The sequence below is a fragment of the Chelmon rostratus genome, chromosome 24, assembly GCF_017976325.1.
Source record: "Chelmon rostratus isolate fCheRos1 chromosome 24, fCheRos1.pri, whole genome shotgun sequence".
Classification (NCBI taxonomy): Eukaryota; Metazoa; Chordata; class Actinopteri; order Chaetodontiformes; family Chaetodontidae; genus Chelmon; species Chelmon rostratus.
In genome coordinates this window covers 12,291,539-12,313,665 of record NC_055681.1, presented here as the reverse complement: position 1 = coordinate 12,313,665, position 22,127 = coordinate 12,291,539, and the positions used below count along the sequence as shown (strand labels likewise).

At 44.6% G+C, this 22,127-nt stretch overlaps 1 protein-coding gene across 5 annotated transcripts in view; it reads right to left on the bottom strand.

Moving 5' to 3' along the window:
• Window positions 1–22,127, bottom strand: part of LOC121627365 (R3H domain-containing protein 1) — a 44,513-nt gene that overhangs the window by 15,144 nt on the left and 7,242 nt on the right. For all 5 annotated transcript variants that reach the window (XR_006008020.1, XM_041966234.1, XM_041966236.1 and 2 more), the window contains exons 2-14: window positions 20,831–20,990; window positions 16,377–16,575; window positions 9,188–9,311; window positions 6,927–7,005; window positions 6,291–6,350; window positions 5,702–5,842; window positions 5,294–5,402; window positions 5,029–5,124; window positions 4,599–4,624; window positions 4,240–4,293; window positions 3,169–3,401; window positions 1,203–1,472; window positions 547–701 (exon numbers count right to left, since the gene is read on the bottom strand). Coding sequence is in view for 4 of the 5 variants with exons in the window: in XM_041966234.1 (XP_041822168.1) it covers window positions 547–701; window positions 1,203–1,472; window positions 3,169–3,401; window positions 4,240–4,293; window positions 4,599–4,624; window positions 5,029–5,124; window positions 5,294–5,402; window positions 5,702–5,842; window positions 6,291–6,350; window positions 6,927–7,005; window positions 9,188–9,311; window positions 16,377–16,535 (1,506 nt within the window). In the remaining variant the exon portion in view is untranslated. The remainder of the gene's footprint in view (window positions 1–546; window positions 702–1,202; window positions 1,473–3,168; window positions 3,402–4,239; window positions 4,294–4,598; window positions 4,625–5,028; window positions 5,125–5,293; window positions 5,403–5,701; window positions 5,843–6,290; window positions 6,351–6,926; window positions 7,006–9,187; window positions 9,312–16,376; window positions 16,576–20,830; window positions 20,991–22,127) is intronic.

Below are 22,127 nucleotides of genomic sequence, written 5' to 3'. Positions count from 1 at the left end.
TGATGTGTTTGGCAAACGTTGCGCTGTCTCGGGGGAACACTGGCTGCAGTAGCTGGACCGTAAAAGTCCCCACATCCAATAAAGAGCGGGACAGAGGCGGCAACATTACACTCTGATTAAGCACCATGTAGGACAAGCACACACAGTGCTTCACCACACGGCCTGTTATCACACATTATGATGGGGTATGAAATGCGCCTTAGCCTTGCAAGCAAAACTAGGTTACTAGTGCAGGTAGTAAGTTAGTTAGCCAGACAAGCTAATGTTTGCAGTTTACACTAGAGCAGCTCACACTTTGGCTTTTGGAAAGACTAAAAAAAGTTTGACAGTGCTTTATGGTTGCTAAGCTCTGATTGGACAGTGGAAGCGTTTGTTAAGCAGTCAATTAAGCTCCAACCATTCTACTATCAGCTCCCATTTAAAAGCTACAAGTTAGTGAGGTTAGAGAAACTTAGAAAGAAAAAACACTGTAGTCTTTACATGAATTTAATGTGAATGAAGAAAAAGTCAAGATTCCTGCTGAAAAATGTAGTCCCACCCACTGACCTGCGAGTGGAGGTGATTGGTTGGCTGTTGATGTGCTGGGGCAGCGATTGGCTGCTGTGGGGGTTTCCCCTGCTGTGGGTTCCTGCCAGCAGCCGGGGCGACAGTGGCCGGGTTATAAACTACAGTGCTGCCGTCGGGGTGGATGAAAGGCTTGCCTGTCAGATTAAATTCATAAGAGACCAGAAACCACAGCGATGTGAGCTACACACACACACACACACTAATAATTCAGCATCATACAAAAGGAAACACTTGAATTATGCCCCTCATGACAGGGAAGGACACACCCAAACATGGTCTGGGAGAGGAGAGTGAATGAGAATTAACAACCTTGGCAGTATATGAAGTTCAGTTCGTAGCCCAACAGTGCACAACTGCGTGTCGGGCCAACGATGAATATTTACAGATCTCTCCCATCTGTTCAATGCATTTTGATCAGCGTGCTTTGGTCTGACTACTAATTTGACAGACAAACCCAGTGCAGCCCTGCACCAACCTGTAATTCTGTCCTCAAGCCATGAATATTCATTAGCAAACCAGAAAATTACAAGACAGAAAAAATTTATTTTGGGAAAAACTGACTTTGATTTAATGCAGTAGATTGGGCCACTAAACTCTGGCTTTTCATGTTCACACGGAGGCACGGAGTCACCCACCTGTGTGCGGGTTGACCAGAACGCTGCCGGGTGGTATCCCTGAGGCTTCCAGCGGCAACACATAATAGTTTGTTGCGTCTGTAGCAGATGGCGGCTGTGAAGGGACGCTCTTGATCATCTCAGGGTGTCCAGAGCCTCTAGTGTCAGCAGCCGGGTGGATCAAGGGGGTGCTGGGGATGTTGGACCAGGATGAGGCTGAAACTGGGAGAGGCAGCTGGGGACGGGATAGCGAGCTGGACGAGGAGCCGACGCTACTGCATGACTCTGAACCTGAGAGAGAGGCGGAACGCAGAGATTTATCACTGACTCCATACATTTCCCAGAATGCCTTTAAGACGGAGAGGAGGAACATTAACATGTTGCTTTCAGCCTGTGGAAAGAACTAATGGTGATAATGAAGCAGTCGTGCCTCTTGCTAATAATGGAGCCTCTCTTGTGGCTGCATTGCATTCTGGTCTCTTGAGGCGTCCGTTGATGGAGAAATTGGTATCTGTGCACCGTATAATTACTGAATGTTGTGCAAAATGGCGAAGCCCTTGGTTTTTTGGGAGGAGGGGCCTGCATTGCAATCTGCTGTGGAGTCTTTTAAAGGCTGCTAAGCTCAATGCAGAACAACAGATCGTATTCTATAAGATGGCTGTAAGGGTTGGACATTAAATCTTAATCTGTAGAGTAACAAACTGAAGCTGTCAAATAAATGTAGTGATGGGAAAAGTATAATATTTGCAACCTGAAGGCCGTGGAGAAGAAGTTTACCTCAGCAGGAAATGCGCGTAAATCGCGTAAGAACTTCAGAATAGGGGTTAATGAAAGACAAGTGAGGTTCATGACTGAAAACTGAAAGATGATGTCAAAATGATATCACACAGGCAGAAACAATAGAATTCTCACTTTAAACCATTGAGAGGATTTTTCCCCCTATCAAATATAAGCTCCCATTTTCAGGTAGTGATGGCGTGCAGCTTGTTGCAGGTGAAGGTTATTTGAGGGCTTAGGAGAAGGGCAAAGGCAGGAGAACACAGCAGCACAGGCAAGATGTCTCCTCGACTTAAACTCCCAAAACACAAAGTGAGGGCAGCCAGCCGCCTCGTAAACAACTTAAAAAACTGCTCAGGCAAGAAGCCTGCTGCTGCTGCTGCTACCGCTCGGTGAGGGGGGAAAAAAAAGAAACCAACAGGAACTCGGCAAAAATAGAAAAAATGCCAGACAGAAACAGAGGCAGGGAACGAAATCTAGAGCAGAGGCCAACCAAGGATTTTCACCCTGCATTCACTGAGATAAAGAAGCCGAACCCGGAGTAAAGAACACGTTTCATCTAATCTCAGCCAGTCAGGTTACAAATGGATCATATTGTGGAGTAAGCACCTGCAGTCGGGGAGCAGCCCTAACTTCATCTCGGTGACTTGTGCAGCACTTCTCGGTGCTTAGGCTGATACATTATGCAGCGACTCCTCGCTGCTAGGTTTTATTCTACTGCTGCTACAACACTTTTTTAAGAGCCTCCTCCATCACCACGTTGTTGTGTGGTGATTAGTTTTGACAGCTGTCCGGCTACAGGGCGGCCCACAGACTTTATTGACCGCGGCAGGACGGCAAACACTTGTTCTGATGAGACCTCAGGTTCCCCGGATGCCAGTGGATTTTGCTCGCAGCTCGATATGCCTATTTTTGCTCCCTATTTACACAGTGCACTGTCTAATTAGCTAATTTTTCCTTTTCATGCTGTGACAGAGGGTTTCCTATCCCCTGTCTGAGTGACTGATGGAATAAATTACATGCTCACTTCCAAGTGAGAGAAATTTCAGAAGAGAGAAATCCCTCCATCGACAATATTGACTGCGACACTCTGAGTGGAAGCAGATGCAGGGGTTTTTTTTTTGTATTTCAGGCTGCCACACGAAGGTATTTTTCATTTAAAACAGACGGGGGATATTCTGAGGCATCGCGTCCCTGCTGTCTCTCTTGCCTGTTTTGGAGAGCCTCCCGGTGCTCTTGCTGCTGGCCGTGCTGTCCCCGCGGACGAGGCCGGGTGAAATGCCGCTGAAGCTGCTGGCCTTGGTGATGGCGGGCCGCGGGGCGAGCCGGTTGGAGCTGTCCGAGCTGTCGGTGCTGCTCCACGGCCGAGGCTCCCCGTGCCGCGGCAGCGTTTCCGTCTCGGAGCTGCTCTGCCGGCTGGCGCCTGACCGACCGGCCCGTAACCTGTGCAGGGAGACGGTACTTTAAATACAATTCTGTTTGTGTCTTGTATGTACTTATTTTTACCATCTATTAATCGGTTGATTAATCATTTGGTCCATAAAAATAGCCTAAAAAAAATCACAAATTTCCAAAGCTGACATGTTCAAATTGCTTATTTCGGGACCAACAGTTAAACAGCCCAAAGATATTTATTTTAACACCATAAAAAGCTATAAACAAGCGAGCGTCTATTTACATTTCAGAATTTTTAGCATTTTTGCTTCAGAAGAATTACTTAAAGCAGCAATTTATCAAAACAGTTCCCAATAAATTGATTAATCCTTTTTATCTCTATGTTACTTGTCTAAAAGTTTGCTCCTCTTTTGCCACAGAATTACAGTACAAATGGGGAAAAACATTTTTTTTCAATAATAATAGGCATATTTTTTACATCTAAAAATGACTTAATTGATGACATCTTAATGATCTGCTGTCATCCTGGAAGACCATATTCCGCATTCACCCATTCAAGACTGCATCTTCTCCCACCAAACATTACGCTGATGATTTCTTCAATGCTTGATCATTAAAAGAAGACGTGTCTTTTAAAAAAACGGCTATGTCGTTTAATTGGCTAGCTTTGGGCTGAACAGGCCGTCCCACATGAGGAAACCTGGGGAGAAAATCCTATTTAAACAGAAGCTTTCCTGTGCGGCGAAAACAAATCCTCGGCTCAGCACTCCAGCTCCTGAGCGAGCCGATTAAGGCAGACGGTGATTCAAAGGTTTCTTCTCTGCCTGCGGTTCGGCCTCTGAAAGAGCTGAATGATGTGTGACCGGGGTGGGGGGGACGGACCTACCTGAACATTTGCCGCCTCTGTTGGGTGCTCATGCATGCGTCCTGATCCTGGGCACTGAAGGGAGGGGGAGAGGGAGAACATGCGCTGACAAAATGAGATATCCACCATTTTAAAACATGACAGAGCGGGCTCTAATTGCTGCCCTGACGGCAAAACTATAAAAGTGATTGAACATTTAAATGCAGAAGCTATCTGAAGAGCTTTAGTTCCACTTTAAGGGATGACATTGGTTCTACTTTGGCCAATTAATTGACAATTCATCATCCATATTAGGCACAGCTTGCTGGAACCAAACTGTTATGTAATGAGAGGTGAGGAAAAGTCAGTGGTCGTGAGATTAATGCAGTTTTACTACTTACCTTCTATCTAGTATGAACTGATCTCCCTGTGGGTGGGAAGAAAATTACAGTAAATTACTACAGTGCAGATAATTCATGCCACAGTTTGTTCTTACTCTTATCTCTAACACTTCTCTTTTGCATTTCGAGCTCTGCTGAAAGCTACGTTTCATGGCTCTGTTCATGCCAAAATCCAATGAATTTACCAATAACAGTTATTAAAATTTTATCAGGAGCTTGGACCCCGTATACCTGCTTGCAGGTCTCGTTAGAAATCTGACTTTATGAATTTGGCTCCGAATCAGAGCGACCCCATCGAAAAAAAATCATAAATCCAGCAGTGGTAATTGGTAGCAAGAAATCTACTGAATTTGCACATGAATAGAAACGACACAAAGATTTGTGCAACATGGCCCCCTCCCCCCACCCCGCCTACACAAACAGCTCTCACATCATGTGCAAATATCCTTTCTCTGGCTCGCTGGTACTCCTCCTCCCTCTCCTCCATCGATTTGCTCCTCTTGTCAGCTTTCAAACGCATTCGAATCTGGCAAGGACACACACACATACAGTCACGCACACACACACTCTTCTTTAGCAGCAATGTCAGGGACGCCAGATTGTCCCACTCTTACCAACATGTCAGAAATGAAAGTGACAGCTTGGTGAAGAAAGGAAAAAAAGGACGAAAAAAAAAAAAAAAAAAAACCACCTACCGTGCTGTCTTCACGATCAAAGCTGGAGTTGTCTCGTTTGAGAATGTAGCGTTTCTGAAAATCGTCCGCCCTGTCATCCTTGATGTGCTCTGAGAATTTCTGATCGGGTCTGTCGGTGGGGGGAATTCACAAGAGTTTTAGTGGCAGCTTAATTCCAGGCAGATGCTGACAGCAACATATGTTAACCAACAAGCAGGGCAGGAAACCAACTTAGCTGTCGATTGTTTGCAAAAGCTTACGGCCATAGGAAATTCTCCACCAATCGACTAGCAAAGTGATGGTGTCGTATAATGGAAGGTTCATTCAGTGCCCTCACGCATTGTCCACCAGTCTGCTAATATTATCAGTCTGCTTTTAGTCAAATAAGGTCGGTAGAGTTGTAAGAAGAAAGAGCAAAGAAAGGCTCACATTCTTGTGTTGGTGGTTTTGTTGATTACCACTGACTTCCCACTGGGGTCCACATTGTGGTCCATGCCAAAGTACGCTGCCACTCGATGTAACAGCATCCTGTGATAGGGCGTCATGGGTGGGAATTTTCTCTTTTGGCTTCTAGAGGGAGATGGAGAAATGTGGTTGATGGTCTACAGTTTAAATGTAAAGGGGAGGGAGGGGGCATTAGTCACAATCCCAGTCTGGAATGAGGAATTAAAGAAGTGGGGGGGCCAGTGCAGCTACGCCTGTTTCATCTGGTACAAGTCTGTTGTTGTTTTACCTTATAAGGACATATCTGCTCTTGGGTCTGTTTTGAAAATGTTTCAAAGCGCTTCTGAGCTCACTGGAGGAGAACTCTAAGCCCTCAGTAAACCTGGATCAACATCACTACATTGGTGATAGTGATGCAAACTGAATTTTCCATATTTTCAAAGACTGAAAGGAAAATCTGATGACCGGCGCCCAAAGTTCACACTTCTTTTAAAAACGAAGCAGCCCATCCAAACAGACTCTGCAGTCCCCCCTATCATCTAGATCTTAATATATGTTAATGAATACTCCTCACTCATTATTGCTGATGAAGTCCAAGATGTCCTGCTCCAACTTCAGTAGCATGATTCGATCCCTAAAAAAAGACATATTAAGATTGTTTCGGAGACATATTCAACACAAAATTGGATTCATAATCAAATAATCCTTTTACTTCGCAGGTCATAATAAAGATCACCAAAGTCCAGGAGGTTATAATTAAACGGCCAAAGGTCTGGTCACACCAGAAAGTAGAGTAACAGCTAAATCATCAGCATGTCTTCTTAAAAAGGGGCTATTTCCACAGATACTCAAAAGAGTAGCTAGCAAGCTAGCCACTAACATGCACATCTCGGACAAATGTAACATAGCTCCTTGCTTGTTTTGTTTGGTTCACGTTGCACAAACTGAGCTGTGAGATCTGTAGCGTCTTGCTAGCGATCTTGACAATATTGATCGAGACAATAACTTCACATAGTTTATTGAAAGATGTATTTGTGCCGTTGACTCTTGTCTCTTAAACTCTCTGGAGCAATTTCTACTGTTGACAGAGCAGATGGAAAGTTTGCCGTTTTAAATGCTGGTGTGACCAGGCCTTCAGGCTGGAAAGGTGAACACTTGGGGCTCATGTTTCTCTGCAGCGGTCAAATTCAGGTGTGTGTGTTGAGCATACCTGGGGTTGCCCTTCAGTGTGTTGACCAGGAACTCATGGAGATCAATGCCAGTTGAATCTGTGTAGTCTTGACTGGAATCTAACCAAGAGACACACAGATCACGTTGAAATTTGGCAATGCATCACAGATTTCATTTATGAAAAATTGATGTGCACAGATTCCACCTTAAATGATACCTGCACACAAATACTCAAATATGTCCAGATATATAAAACAATCCCTGAGATTACCTGCATACCATCATTTTCTTTGTACCAATAACGTGGAAATTGAAATGTTCCACCCCGTTAACTTCCCAAATTAATGATAAACAGTTAATGAAACGCACGTTGTGAATATTGATATGCAAATTAATCGGCTTGTCATTCAACTATTAGTGAGGAAAAAAAAGGAAAAGTCTGTCTGCACGTTTGAGAAGAGAAACTTAGCTAAAGGGTGACATTGCTAAGAACCATGCTACTGGATGGTTATTGTGTGACCAATGTGAAAAAAACAAGAACAACAGAAAAACATCTGGCAGCTTGTATCAGCGGCAGTGGCGCTGCCAGCCGAACCACTTAAGAAATGAAGATGTTGTTGGATAACGAAGTTGACACTGGAAAAAAAAAAAAAAAAAAAGGGTTCCTGTGCACCAACAGAGGATAGGATCCATCAGTGGGAGTCAGGGGACGCTGGAGCTCGCTCCCCTCGGTGGGTGTCTGGTTTCTATAATTGGAGGCTGTCTCATCAGTGGTGTTGCTCCACAGAGGGAAGCAGACACCTTTATGCGCCTGTGGGAATGCGTGTAATTGCTTAACACCTTGAGCTTGTCGCAATTAACTGAATCACGCCAATTATCGGCACATAATGAGATATCATTTAAAAAGGAGAAGTGCTTTTGGACAAACTGGAGGGCACTGCGCCAGAGAAGAAAAATGTTTAGGACTGGATGTTCCTTGTGACATGGTAAAGGATATAATTATTAGAAGGCTGTAATTTGGCTGAGTGACATGGACTGTGTGATAAGTATCATTAAAGCATTTGGCTTCATTTCAATACTTCGCCTTCAGTGTCGCCGGTGACAAACTGCCACCAAAATGATATAATAAACAGTGAAACATGTATAGAATCTATGGCAGGGCTGTGTAATCACTTTTTTTTTGCACATAGGACTGGTGATAGAGGTTGAACATTTTGTAGCACAGACTCTGAAATTATAGTAATTCAGTTTAAGACATGTATTACATTTCTAAAAAATAGTGCAGTTCATCACTTAAACAGGCGTGTGACTGGCAAAGGACATTCATGTTGCATTCAGGGAGCCAAACATCCATATATTACACTTCAACTGAGTAGAACAAACCTCAGTGACTTTATGTTATCATACATACATCATCATCATCATTTACACTGAATTCACATCAATCATACAATACTAATCTGCAAACAACTAAAAACTAGAATCCAAAAATTCATGACATCATGGCACCTATTTTCCCTGCAGAAAGAAAAAAAGAGCAGGTGTGGCTTCCCTGTACCAATATGGTGGCCGTTCCTTCTGAATTGTGGGAATTTGTGTTGTGCAGCTGGGCACATGACATTTAATGGCGCGATAGACTACGACTACCAAGTAGAATACCGGCATGCCATCTATTCACCGCACACACAAACAAGCTTTGGCTACAATACATAATAACAGTGGTTTCAATCAAACATAGTCTTTGTCTGGATGAGCGCTTAAGCACCACTTCAGACTGTCTTACGCACACGCATTGCAAAGCTGCATCGCACAGGTGCCCCTGTTGTAATTTCATTCATGTCGCACTGCACAGGCCTGCCTGGTGTGTGTAATTTTAGATGTGTGCATGCTTTCCTGCTAAAGTTTTCTAAATATAAATTCCAATTTTTGGACGGGGGAAGCAGATGCATCTTTCAGGCTCCTTTTGGGGAGTAAGCAATGTTTATAAATGAGGCCCCAGGTGTTTATGATGTAAAGAAAGCTGAGGTGTTAATGGAAATATTTCAGCTTCTGTGACTGTGACGGCAAGTCTGCCCCACTGACATCGGTGTCACAAAAGCTTCTAATTTTAAAACTGACCAAACTCAATGATTAATACTTATTTGAATAGATTCAAACAGGGATGATGCAAGGACTGAGATATGTTCAAATGCACATGAATAAGCAGAGAAGGTAAAGATGTTCAAGGCAAAAAATAAAACAAAAAAACCCCAACAGTTTCTAAAACGAGCACTTCACCATGCGTGGTGCTGCATTTCTCACCTCTCGACAGCATTTTTCTCTGCGTTTTCTCAGGCTTGTCCACCTTATCACATCTGTCCTCTTTCTCAGCTTGGTCCTGTGTGGCTCGATCTTCCTTTTCAAAGGGCTGGAGAAGGAATCCATCCTGAAACCAAAAACAATACGTAAATATGGAAAAACTGACTGATTCACAGGCATGCGTTTGAAACAGTTCCTGCTGACGTCGTTATCAAATGGTGGGTTGTGTGTGTGGGTTTGTCATTAGGCTTCAATGGAACCATTTTGGAGGACAAGTGTAATAACGTCAAAATTATACAAGACACTCAAGATATTCAAATACTAAATGTGACCTGGGTCAATGAGCAGACACGAGGCATTACTTTCGAGAGGAGACATTAAATATGAGGCATGTCATTCTCTGCGATCTAGCCTGAGGTTCTGGGTTAATTAGAGAATAGCATGGGCAAAAGAGGCCACAGGAAGACACTTAATAAACTCTCCTGGTTTATCACTGAAACCTTTCCTTGCCAGCGATAATGTGCCTGCATCCATGAATTCCAAATCACAACGGCAATTAATCTGCCAGATTAGCCATTTTTATTAAACCACCTGAATAAAACATGAATTTGAGGCCGAAATGAAACAACAGAGCATGTGTCATTCCTTAAAATTCAACAGAATGAAGAGTCAGCTGTGATGCCCCAACTGCAAAAGTCGTAAAAATAACAAAAAAACACAACAACCGTGCTGCAATCAGAATGGAAGACTGCTGTGGATGTTTTGCGAGATCTATTAAAAACGGCCTTGATATACCCCAGTCGTGCCCCTCTGACACACACACACACACACACACGCACACACACACAGACACTCAGAGCAGTATCTGATTTGCTTTTCAGGCAATTCTACAAAAGGCTGAAAGGAAAAGCTGAATAGAGGAGAGGGGTTGCCAGTGCACCGTAAGTGGATTAAACACAACTCTGGAAAGCTAACATCAGAGCCTGTGAGCGTGTGTGTGTGTGTGCGTGTGAGAAATGAATGAATGAAGGAGAAGGGGTGACCGAGTGGCGGCAGAGCAGCTCATAACCAAAAAAGGTCATGAGCTTGATCCCTGTAACAGCTGCGAAGCAAGATAATGAGACGCTACGTTCTCCTTCATTTCAATACGCTCTGAATATATGTGAAAATGTAATATGCTAATGAGAAATGTGACTGACTAATTGCCTGAGCGAGACTGGGAGAAAGCAAAAAATGAGTCTCGGATTGTGTGTCGCGCAAGTGACAGCGAGTTCGTGTGTGTGTGTGTGTTCGTCAAAGCAAAAGATTTTTTTTTTTTTTCTGGCAAGAAGCGGTGATGTTTGCTGCTTAATGCCACCCTCGGCATCAGATGGAAGGCGCCTGGTTGATGTGCAGCTGTTGCGAGCTGCCTCATTTGTTTCCTGACATCCATTTACCTCGAGATAAAGGAAAAACGGCGTGAAAATGATGGTCTTCTGAATATGTAATGAACATGCTGTCAGTCTGAAACAAAAAGTACGGCGTGTATTCAGAGGCCCGCGACTATCGGCCATTGATTGGAATTGACAGACAGGCGTACAGTGTAAGGGCAGATGTAGTTTTTCAGGATGTAGCGATGGCGTGGACAGCCTACAGATCCATACAGCTCTAATTTGATTTTGGAGACAATAATGTAAAATGACAAAGTATGGGACATGTTCAGATATGATAATCAGGAGGTCTGAATGGGAATCAGCTGAATGTGTACTCCACTCGTGTTTTTTTTTTTTCCAGTTCGTTCTTTATTGCTTTACCTCTCCCCTCTAGGTTAGTTTGGCGCAGAAGGAGTTTCGACTCCGGGCCCCAATAACCGTAACGGGGGAAATATCAGGAGTATTCAATTAGAGCGCTCCACAGCTCTCTGTAGCTGACGTGTGGAAATTGTAATTTCCTCGACATGATTGATGGCAGTAATACAGGACGTCGTGTGAGTGCAGACGATGCGAGACTGTTGTGGGAATAACACCGCCCTCTGGTTATGGAGCTCGGTGCTGACTGGCTGGAACGCCGGGAACAGACACACCTGTGTGTGTGTGTGTGTGTGTGTGTGTGGGAAAGCGTGCCAGGAGCTGTGCAGAGTGGCATGTAATGGAGAAAGTTTGATCAAAGGGGGGCTTCGCCTGGAGATACGGCGCAAAAAGAAGAGTTGAATTAGCAAACTGACGTCCGGCTCGCTGTTGGAGCTCTGCACCATTTTGATGATGGGATGTTTTTGTCAGACGGCCGTGGCCAGGTGTTTAATCATAGCTGTCAGACAAAGGCCTCTAATCAGTGGTCTACCTGCTCTGTTGTAATGAGACGAAATGAAGACCTGATCCCTGGTCAGCACTTCAGCGCTTTGCATGCAGGGTTGCAGCTTAATGAGTTGGGCTGTGGTGTCAGAGAACCACCCATGTCACACTGGGCTTTATGAGATGATCGAGATGATATGAACAGAGTGTGGTTGCATGTGACTTCGGGATGTGCCGGCAGCAAACTTTCAGACTGCGATGAGCAAATTTCACAATAACCATCAAACTTTGGAGAAATAGAGTTATTAGAGTTGAAGTATAGTAAACTTAAAATGTTTAAATGACTTAAGAATCCTGCTTATTTGGGAGGCTGTCATCACATTGATCTGCTGATGGGGGGAAGCTCCCTCGAGCACAACTGAAACCTCAGTTACTACGCCCTGTACGTACGAGCATGATTCGTGACATCACCACTAGTCTGGAGCCAATCGTGGTCCAGCATGCGACATGGAAACTCCATTGCACATACACTAAGAATGGGCTTGGAAAGTGAAGCAGACCTCTCTTGTGTCCTGAAGATGCATTCAGGGACTCTATATTTTTTTCATCAAAGTAGATGGAGTAGTAAGTATTTTTTAATATGTCTTAAAAACACGCCTGGAGGGGGTCTTTAAGTTAGTAGGTGTTTCCTGCTGGGTTTTAATTGTTAAAAGGCACAGTGTTAGAACATAATGGCATACAGCATTACAGTTATGTTGGGCTCTTAAAAGCCACTAGCACCACCCGCCTGTGTGCACACCATCTCCACATTATTAATAACAAATTCTAAGGAAGAATATAATGTGCTTTCTCCATGCCACGACTTTTCTCTTTGTAAGTCACATAAAACGCATGCTCAACATTACCACTCAGCATCCGTAAACTAGCTGCGCTTTTCACTACGGTTTACAGCAAAACTGGTCTACCAGCACATCTCTAATGTGAATACACTCTGGTTATTCAGAGAGATTGTTACCTGAGGTGCTGCTGAAGGCTCAGGGATAGGGCAAGGAAAGGACTCTTCACACACTGCCAGGCTCCGCACGAGCTTTAGCCTGGTGTTGGACTAAGGAGGGGGGTGCAGGTAGGTGGGCACAGTTAAAACCATGCACACACAGACACAACTGCATCAATATCATCACGCATCACAGTGACAAGCCAAATGAAACAGAAACAGCCAGCGAGCACGATCGATTCTTGCAAGCAAATCGTGAAGTTTCAATATTTCACATTTTAGCTAACAAATCTATTCCCGAGCGACTGAGCTTTCCCCTGCGAAAGATGATTGTAGACCAGTGGCTGCAGATCTTCTCAAATAACCTGATCAGAATTATTTTCACATAAACCAAGCCTTCTCGTGGTTTTCCTGAGGGAACATGAACAGCAATGCAGCAAGCATATGGGAAACGTCCATTTCAAACCATGTTTTTTTTTTTTTTCAGGCAAAATTCACACCTCCACTATCATTCATATAACGGCAACTCAACATATTGCACTGGAGTAATTTTACACGTCTGGAGCAATGCGTAAGACGACAACTTGCTTGACAGGAAACACAGGTACAACTTCCAACTTCATCCAAGCAAACAACGCAGTCCAAGTGCACATTAGACAGATTGGAGCATCCTTGCACAACATGCATGTCGAGCGTACCGTACCTTAGAGTACTTCACAGGCTGTCCATACGTAGGGGAAAGGTGTAGGGAAAAGTGCACAGGAAAAGGAAAAAAAAAAATCAAACAAACCACAGAAGTTTGGAGGGGAAGAGAGGATCGTTACTTTAAGAAAGTGGAGAAGTCTGAATTAAATATGACTGGCCTACATTTTGTGCATGCGTGCGCTACTAGCTCTGCAAAAGAGCAAAACAATTCATACCAAGACAGCACAAAGACAAATAACCCCCCGTGTTCCTGCCTGTGTTTTTATGTCTGTTCCTAAACTGAAAAATTTAAGAGCACAGAACAAAAATTTTGCGGCATTGATCTGCGGAAAGAAAATGAAAACTCCCTGTGCAGCATGAAACCTCGCGTTGAACATTCACCATATCCTGGGAGCATGAATTAATTTTGCAGAGCATATGCCACCAAAGTGGCTGCACTGCCGAGCCCCCCTCTCTCTCACACACACACTCACACACGCACACACAGTGCAGAAAACAAAAGCCAGACATTTTGGCTGCGAGTGATTCGGGTCAGTTTTATGCGTGGCTCCCAGCTCCATTTAGCTGTCATGTGAATCAGAACCAGGCGCTGGAGGTGAGATGCAGAAAGCAGAGAGAGACCGGATGCCCAACAGTGTGTGAGACAGCTCGGTGCCTCTGTGCTTCACGCACTAGTGGCTGTGTGTGTGTATGTGTATGTATAAACAGAAGGTCTCTCAGTAGCACGCACAGAGGAGGGAGGGGGAGACCTGGCAGGAGCCATTTCAGTCGGAATTGTAACAGAGCCCAGTCCTCTGCTTCCTAATCCCAACATGCATGCACACACACATGTGCACGCACACATACACACACAGCTCTGTCCTTCCCACCTGTCCTCTAAAAACCTAAAGGACAACCCCTCCCTTTCCTCATTGAACTCGAGGGCCAAATAACACCTATAAAAAATTGAAATGGACCGCTGTTCGCCCATCTCCAATGGCTGTGACCTGCCGCTCCCCTTTCTATATCAGGTGATGTGGATGTGGATGGAGGAGGGGTAGGGTGGGGAGGGGAGGGCTGGGACTGTGAGCGCACCGCTACACCAGCTAATTGAGCGGCGTGGGGCCGGTGGGGAATGAACAATGCCGGCAGGAGATAAAGGAACGGGAAAGGGGGAGAGGGAAAGGGCTGAAGTCAGCAGAAGTAGGACGGCCACCAGCCACCTGTCCTGCCGCAGAGGACGGAGCTGGAGAGCTGGAGGCAGATGGTGGCAAAGTCACCCAGTCCCAGCCCCCCACCCTCTTTTTCCTCTGTCGGAATGCTTTTCTGCCACCCCCCCAATCACACCTACCGCTGCCCCTTCCCCCATTTTCTTATCCCACTTTCCTCCCTCCTCTATTTCTCCCGCGATGAACATTTCAGGCGTTTAACCGCTGCCCTCACGCAGGACGACAGAATTAGCTTCACCTCCTCCGCTGCCGAAAGTTACGAGCGGAAAGGTCAGGGGCTTCAGTGCCGTCAGCATATCTTGGCATATCCTGAGACCGCTGAATAATTATGCCAGGGTGAGTTTCGGGAAGAGGAGCACGGAGCTGGATAAATCCTACATTTGGAGAGGTCACCGAAAACATTAGAGGAGGCAGGGACACATGCAAAGTCAAATTAAGGTGAGATGTGGAACCAAGGGGACAGGGGTTTTTTTTGGATGTGATGAGAGCAGGAGAAAAAAAGCAGCTTGCTGGGTTTAAAGTCAAGAATTTTCGCCAAAAACACTGGGGTGGGCGAACATGACAACATACTATGTAGTCATGTTTGCTAAATAGAGGCCACCGTGGCTACATGTGGAAATGACAGGATAAAAGCACATTGAATTTGAAATTGAATTTGAGTCAGTCAAACTCTGCCTTTAAAAGATGCCATCAACCAGCTCAACTAAGTAGAGAAGAGTCAAAAGGTCGGCAGACTGACTGGGTGCAGTTACAGTGGGATATCTATCAAGCCTTCGCTAACGTTCGTCACCATTAGACCAGACCAAGTAAGGCAAAACGCCTGAGTGTGTTCAACTGAGCAGTGGTGCAAGTCATTGCTTATGAAGCCAACTTTTCATTTCCAAGAGAAAGACTGCATTATTTTGTCTCTCTTTATTCCTGTTGAGGTGGAAATCATTCCTCCACTTCCATGCTTCTTTTTCCACTGCCCTCTGCCTTCCTTCCTATTTCCTTTCCTTCATTCTTCACTATGTCTCTCATGTTCTTGTGCCTTCCTCCTCTCCTTCATCCCTCGTTCTTACAACCTCTAAACCAACCTCTCCCTCTCCCTCCTGTGCACCCTCCTCTCTCCCCTGCCGCTCCCCCGTGCTGGTGTCATTCTGTTCCTCGGGGTAACAGACACAGGAAGTTGGTAGATAAGCCAGGATTTGAGCTCCAGATTATCTGCCTGCCTGACTCCCTTGCTCTGCCTGCCTCCAACCACAAGGCCAGATTGGCCTGAATCCTATTTTTAGGCTGCAGCCAAAGAGACAATCCTTTTCCTTTCCTGGATTTTGTTTCCTTGACCACGCTCGAAGACATTTCACACCATTTTCGCTTTTTAGTGTCCATTCCTCTGTGAGCACGAGCCAGCCGGCACCAGTTTTACTTTAAAAGCTAAATTAACGAGTGCAAATTTCCTGCGGTCCCAAAGCACATTTGTTGCAATGACATAGAGACCTAATTAATTAGCAGTTTATTTGAAAGTGATCTCAGCTGCCCTGAATCCCCGGTAGATCCACTGCTTTAATGTCCCCCACGGAGAATACATGAAATTCACTAGTTTTCACGATCACAAAAAGATCTTTTCCGCACTCTGAGGCGAGGCAGAGTCAAGCCTCACCATTATTATTTCAGCCTGGGCAGATTATGCTTCTCAGCAATAATTCTGCCGGGCGGGAAAATCATCTTGAATGCCGCGAGTGACAGGAGATCCCCAGGGCAGTTGGCGTTTGACGTTGACTGTTACTGAATTTTCATGGAGATGAGTGTGGAAGAAAAGTGACAGTGTTTGGTGAGGTGTCAAGTGTCCTCAGCTTCGGTCAGGCTGCTGTCACCTCTAACCTCCCTGATTAGACATCTATGAGAAGGGCTGAGGAAACACTGGGAAAAAGACCGAGCACTTCTCCGTCTGTCAGTGTATGTATGAAAGAGAACGGGACGATTTTAGTGCCCAACAATCTCATTCAGTGGCGGCGTGCGTCAGAGGTCTTTACCTGTGCGTCCCTCTTATTGTTGCCGCCGTGTTCGTCCCTGCTGCTCTGGCTCTGGTCAGTGACCTCAGACTTGGCGGCGCTGTCCTTTGGAGATGACACCGTGTCGGCAGCCTCGGAAACCTTCATCGTTTCAGTGTCAACTGTGTCGGACATTCTCATTGCACAGTCTTACTGGGAGATGCTGGCAAATACAGAGAACCTGAAAGAGACGAACAATGTCCGTGAGGGCCATTTTCTTCGACAAATCACAGATTGTGACAAAATGTTAGGATGAAAGGCTGCACACGTTGAAATTCTCCATTATTATGGCTTTTATTTAAGATTCAGAGCCTCATTAACAGGGACATACAAATAAAACATACCACAAAGTATAAGTATTCTTCACGTTTTATTCCAATGGATGTACTGAATCTGGGCAGCTTTTTAAAAAATCATAATAGGAGCGACCAAGTTCTCACATATAGATATACAGATACAGATTATAGAGATAATAAATAGTTGCATAGCTTTTCCTCCAGAGAGCTACAATCCAGCATACAAAACATATTGGTCATTATTACCTTAAAAAACAAATTCAAATGACCCTTATTAAAAACGGTGTAATTCATCTTTTGCCATTTATTGCACAATTCCTACAGACTCACATGTGAGCAGTTTTATACTAAATTTGTGTTTTACACTTTTTCACTAGCTGGAGCAGATTCATTATTTCAGAAATAACACAACGTCTACACAACTAAATCAACAGCGTATTCAGCATTAACATATGAAAAGTCATGAGGTAAAGGCCGGTGAATAAGCAGCTTTCTGACATGATCTGGTGAAGAGTGAAAACACTGGTGTGTGTCCAGTGGGCGTGGAGGCCTCCAGTCACTGTCTTCATCCTTCTTCTCTAGACTGTGCATAAGACAAACAGTTTGAAATGAGTTCATATCACGGACATACTGATGATAAAATTACACTGACAGAATTATAATCATAATACTGTGTGCTATGGCATTAATGTCCACATTAAAGTAAAAACAGTAAATAAACGTGATGTGACGAAAGCTATTTGCCCATAAAGGAATAAATAAAACTTACTTGTTCGCACTGGATCATTAAATCAGGCCCACAGCGACACACCTGCTCTTCACCCGCGGTGAGGTCCATATTGTTGTTTGAGGAGAGTTCAGTAATGACTGTTTACTTTGTCTCAGTTTTTCTTTAGTTTGAAAGAGAAAGCTACAATACTGCAGAAGTAATAACAGTGATTTGCCGCATGTGTAAAGATGCTCATTTCCCACGGACCAGCCTAACTTGTTTTCATGGCAGACATTGAGAGTTGTTATAGGATTAGGAACTCAGCTGTAATATCGCCGATAATCTAAATGGAATTATGAATGTCACTGGCTAGATCTGTGTTTGACAGCTCAAACTCAGAGGGCACCATGAGGAGGGTTTATGAAGCAGAAGGCAGGAGAAGGAGGTGAGGGGCAGTCTGCGGTCATCAGTCATTCATTTCTGTCTGCGCTGTCTCGCAGCTCTGCAGCTGCTCGGCGACACACAATGGACATGATTGGACAAGACACAGCAGGAGGACAGTGTGCTCCTGTGAGACCAAACAGCTTCAGATTACAGGGTCTGTCTCCATGAAAAAAAATAATACATCTCTGACATGTCTATTTGTGTCTGAAGGAGGCGTGGGGGGAGGGGGTCAAGTGTCCCTTGTGTGAGACTCCTCCCCACTCATCCTCCCCCAAACTTTAATTCGAACACCACCAATAACTTGGAGATGTGTTGAACATAACTAAACGAAGAGTGTTGCAATAATTCAAAGTGGGCCTGCATGATAGCTCTTAATTTAAATTCCAAGGGTGCAGACTTAGTTTTGAACTTAATTTGGTCTTAAACTAATTTATATTATGTGAAAAATTGTGATTTATTGTCAGCAGAAATGTGGAATAGCCTAAATAATTAAAAAATGGTGCGTTTATTTGATTAAAATCCCGAAGGCAGTTTCTAATTACATTTTTGTGTGCAGTCGTCCGACGACTTGAATTACCGGCACACAGTGCGACATGTCCGCATCCTGATTTTACCCCCGAAATCCTCAGTGTGTGTGTGTGTGTGTTTGTGTGATTGTGCGTGTGTTTGTTGCATGAGCTGTCTAAATGGGAACAGCTCAAGCGTGGAGATTACACTCCAGAGAAGACCCGGATTTTGGTGACTTTAATGACTCTGGTGCAAAAATGGACTTTTTGGGCTGGCGTCAGCTTAAATCTGCAGGGCAACAAAGATTCTTTTCAAAATAAAATAACTCTAAATTATTGGCAATCTTGGAACATTATTCGCTTTGCACCTATGATCCGTTGTCGGGAAATATCCGTGTAATGCCACGACCTCCCTGTGTTGAAGCCATGGTGCGAGTTCATCCTGCTGATATGGCCTAATTATGCAGCCAGGCCCCATGCAGTGAAACACACACACAGATACACGCATATGCACAAGAAGGGAGGGCAGACATCTGGTACATGAGAGCTATGATTAATAGGTTAATTAGAAACGGGCTCATCAAATTCACTTTGCACATCAAAACTGGATCCACACATGACAGCACTTACTCTGTGCTCGAGCGTATACGTGACTGGCTGCGTGTGTGTGTGTGTGTGTGTTCCGGCCCGCACCAATCAGCGGGGGCCGCAACCTATTTGCCCGGCGGTGATCAGAGCCATTTTCTTATCTGATCGCGGAGCAGCAAAGTGGCTGGCTGAGACTTGATTGTTTATCTCTGTCCCAAAAGAGCTGAGACGGCGAGCAGGAGCTGCTCGCTTTAAGAAAAAAAAAAAGGTGGCATCCGATTCCTCTATGTCAGAGTAATTGACTTCTAGTGAGGTCTGCCGCCCTCCTGAGCACTTCTGCCAGGCAAATGTCCCGCTATGCAATGTTGTGCAAGGCTAAGAGGTTAGCTTAAACGTAGCTGGGCACTGGAGAGCCACAACTTGAATTTCAATGACCTGTCAGAGGTTTGACAAAAGCAACGCCGGCTGCTGCTTTACATTATTTTTACATTCTGAAGGAAAACAGCTTAATACTCCAGAGTGCTGCGCACGCCTTTGAATATTTAGTGTCTGTTGCTGACATTTTGATGAGTGAAGTCTCTTGAGTCGCTCTGTTGAAGATTTGCAATATTGGACAGATATTTTCAAGAGCCGGGCTTGTGATAGATAGCTTTTTTGTCCCTCACCGAATCATTCACTCTTCCAAACACATTTTATCGTGGGACTGGAGTGCTGGACTAAATTTGGCTTCAGACTTTGATGCATTCAAATTCCACAGTCTCGTCTCTCATGGTCGAGGTAATTGCACTGTGTGCCTGTTTAGAATCCCTGTTGTTTTGACTGCATAAGTAATACGGATCATCATTAGGTCCTTAGTGTTACATTAGGGAAACGTCCGGGAATTTAGGGAACAGCAAATTAGTCTCTTATGAGTGAGACTGAAAACTGACGGCATGTTTTTCTTAGAATATATATTTATTGTTTAATATTGTTGTGTCATGTTATGGAATATCCACTCAATGTAATGACAGCTATCTGCTTCAACCAGTAAATGCTGCAAAGCTGTAGCAGGAGGGAAACTCCTAACTTAAGCCACAACCAATCAAGTGCATTGCAGAGCAACTGCTGTGCTTGATCTGAATGGATTTCAGATTTTTTACTGTTCCACAGCTTAATAACTACAGTGTACCAAGGCATCCCATTAGGTTTTAGAATGACATAAATGTTTGAGTTTTATTGTAGTTCGAGTTGAAAATTGAAAGCATATAGGAACATTTTATATGGTTAACCCATTTATAGTGCATTATTTGAGAAAATACCAACTATTGGGTTGGTATTGGTTATTTTTGATGGACTTGACATTGCACTTACCGATAACATTTAAATGTTAGTGGGGAAGGGGGGGTAAGATTAGGGCACAGCAAGAGTATGATGTCAGAAAAACAGAAAATTGCATATCACTGCTGTGATAACTGGTGAGTCAATATGTGAATTAATGTGTTAAATAAATAAATGGGCATTTCATAGAAAGACATTGGAGATAATAGTAGGATAATTAGCATCATTTTATTCTAGTTGCATGCCCCTATTTATGTATGTTTCCATCCGTGTCAACTGAATCATCACTGAAGAGATGAAACATGGCGGCACACAAAAACATGAGATTTGTTTCTACATCAGTTTGTTATGTCATCTTGTAGCTCGAGCCTGGCGCATTAGCGCCACCAACTGTTTATCTCAATAGGAGCCACCTCCTAAGATTCACAGAAGCATGCATTATAATTCACATTTTCTAAAAATTAATCAGATAAACTGCGCGCTGAATTTGGATTGAAACTTGACTTTTGTTACACTGAGAGCATTCATCCTCGTCCCTGACTGTGCTTGCCAAACAGAAATAAACAGGAGACGTACTTGTTGCGTAGCCCGTGGTGGTTGTGGCGAAGGAGGATGCGGCTGGTGAAGTCGATGAGGCTGAGCCTACCGATGCCATTAGAGACTTCTTTGCCCATGTCTGCTTCAGCTGCTCTGAACAGCAACCGGGGCCTCCGACACCCTCATGACCCCTGCTGACCTGCAACCGAGAGAGGCACGGGGTTAGCGCCGTGGTGCTGGGGTGAGAGAGGGCAGAGGTTAGGAGCCGCGCTGACACGGAGGTCGCGTGGACTGACAGCAGTCAGGATTGTCAGCAACTCTGAAATATTTGTGTGCCCGAGCAAAAAGTAGAAGTGTGGCGAGTGTGTATTTCTGGGCCTACGAGTGCCTATGCGTCATAAATAATGGATGAGACAGAGATGGGAGTGCGGTGGAGGCAACAGGAGAAGACACCCCTGCCAACCTCGTAAAAACCAAGCATTAGGAATTCAGAGAGCAGCGGGGGAACATAGCATTTCTCAGCTGAAAATCCTCTGCCATTTGGTGGCACAGAAATTTCAAATTGTCTCGTGTACAGTCTATTTTCCAGCAAATTCCTTTCTTGCTGAACTACAGGGCGACAGTGGTTGGAAAGGGCAAACATCTGAAAACTCCAACAACAGCGCTGCAAAATATTGACACAATCAGAAAAATTCTTTTTTGATACAGTAAACGTGATATCCAGTGATCTTACTAAATCAGGATGTTTCTGTGCGCTTCTCTCTACTATTCTGCTGAATGGCGGCTTTAATTAGCCACGTTCCTACTCTACACTGTGAAAATGTGACTTTATTGGCTGCAGTTGGCAAGCGAGGATGATAGGCATCAAATTAGAGCTGCAACCAACGAGTATTTTCACTATCGACTGTCGACTGCCAATTGTTTCCTCCATTAATCGATTAATCATTTGGTTTATAAAATGTCATTGTTAGGCGACATCTTTAAATCATCACAGCACTCTTGCTGCACATTCCCTCACAGCGACATTTACTGAATAACTGACCCTAGCTTGGGCTTCTCTTTTTCTCCCGGGCATGTCTCTCGGCCTCTCCCTCCTGCCCTAATCTCCATCTCAGTGAGCGGGCGAGGCGCCACGCTGACTCTGGCACCCAGCGGTGCCAAGTCCTGGCTGCTGCTCCCAACATGATCTTGGTGCGACCCCCGTGCCAGCCAAAAAGGTCAAGTGGAATCCCTGCTCACTTTATAAATCCCTCCTTCTCATGACACCTCCACCTGCAGCCAGACTGAGACGAAGGGCGGGAGCGGTGTGCCTCGGAGCAGTCGCCATTTGGTGCAT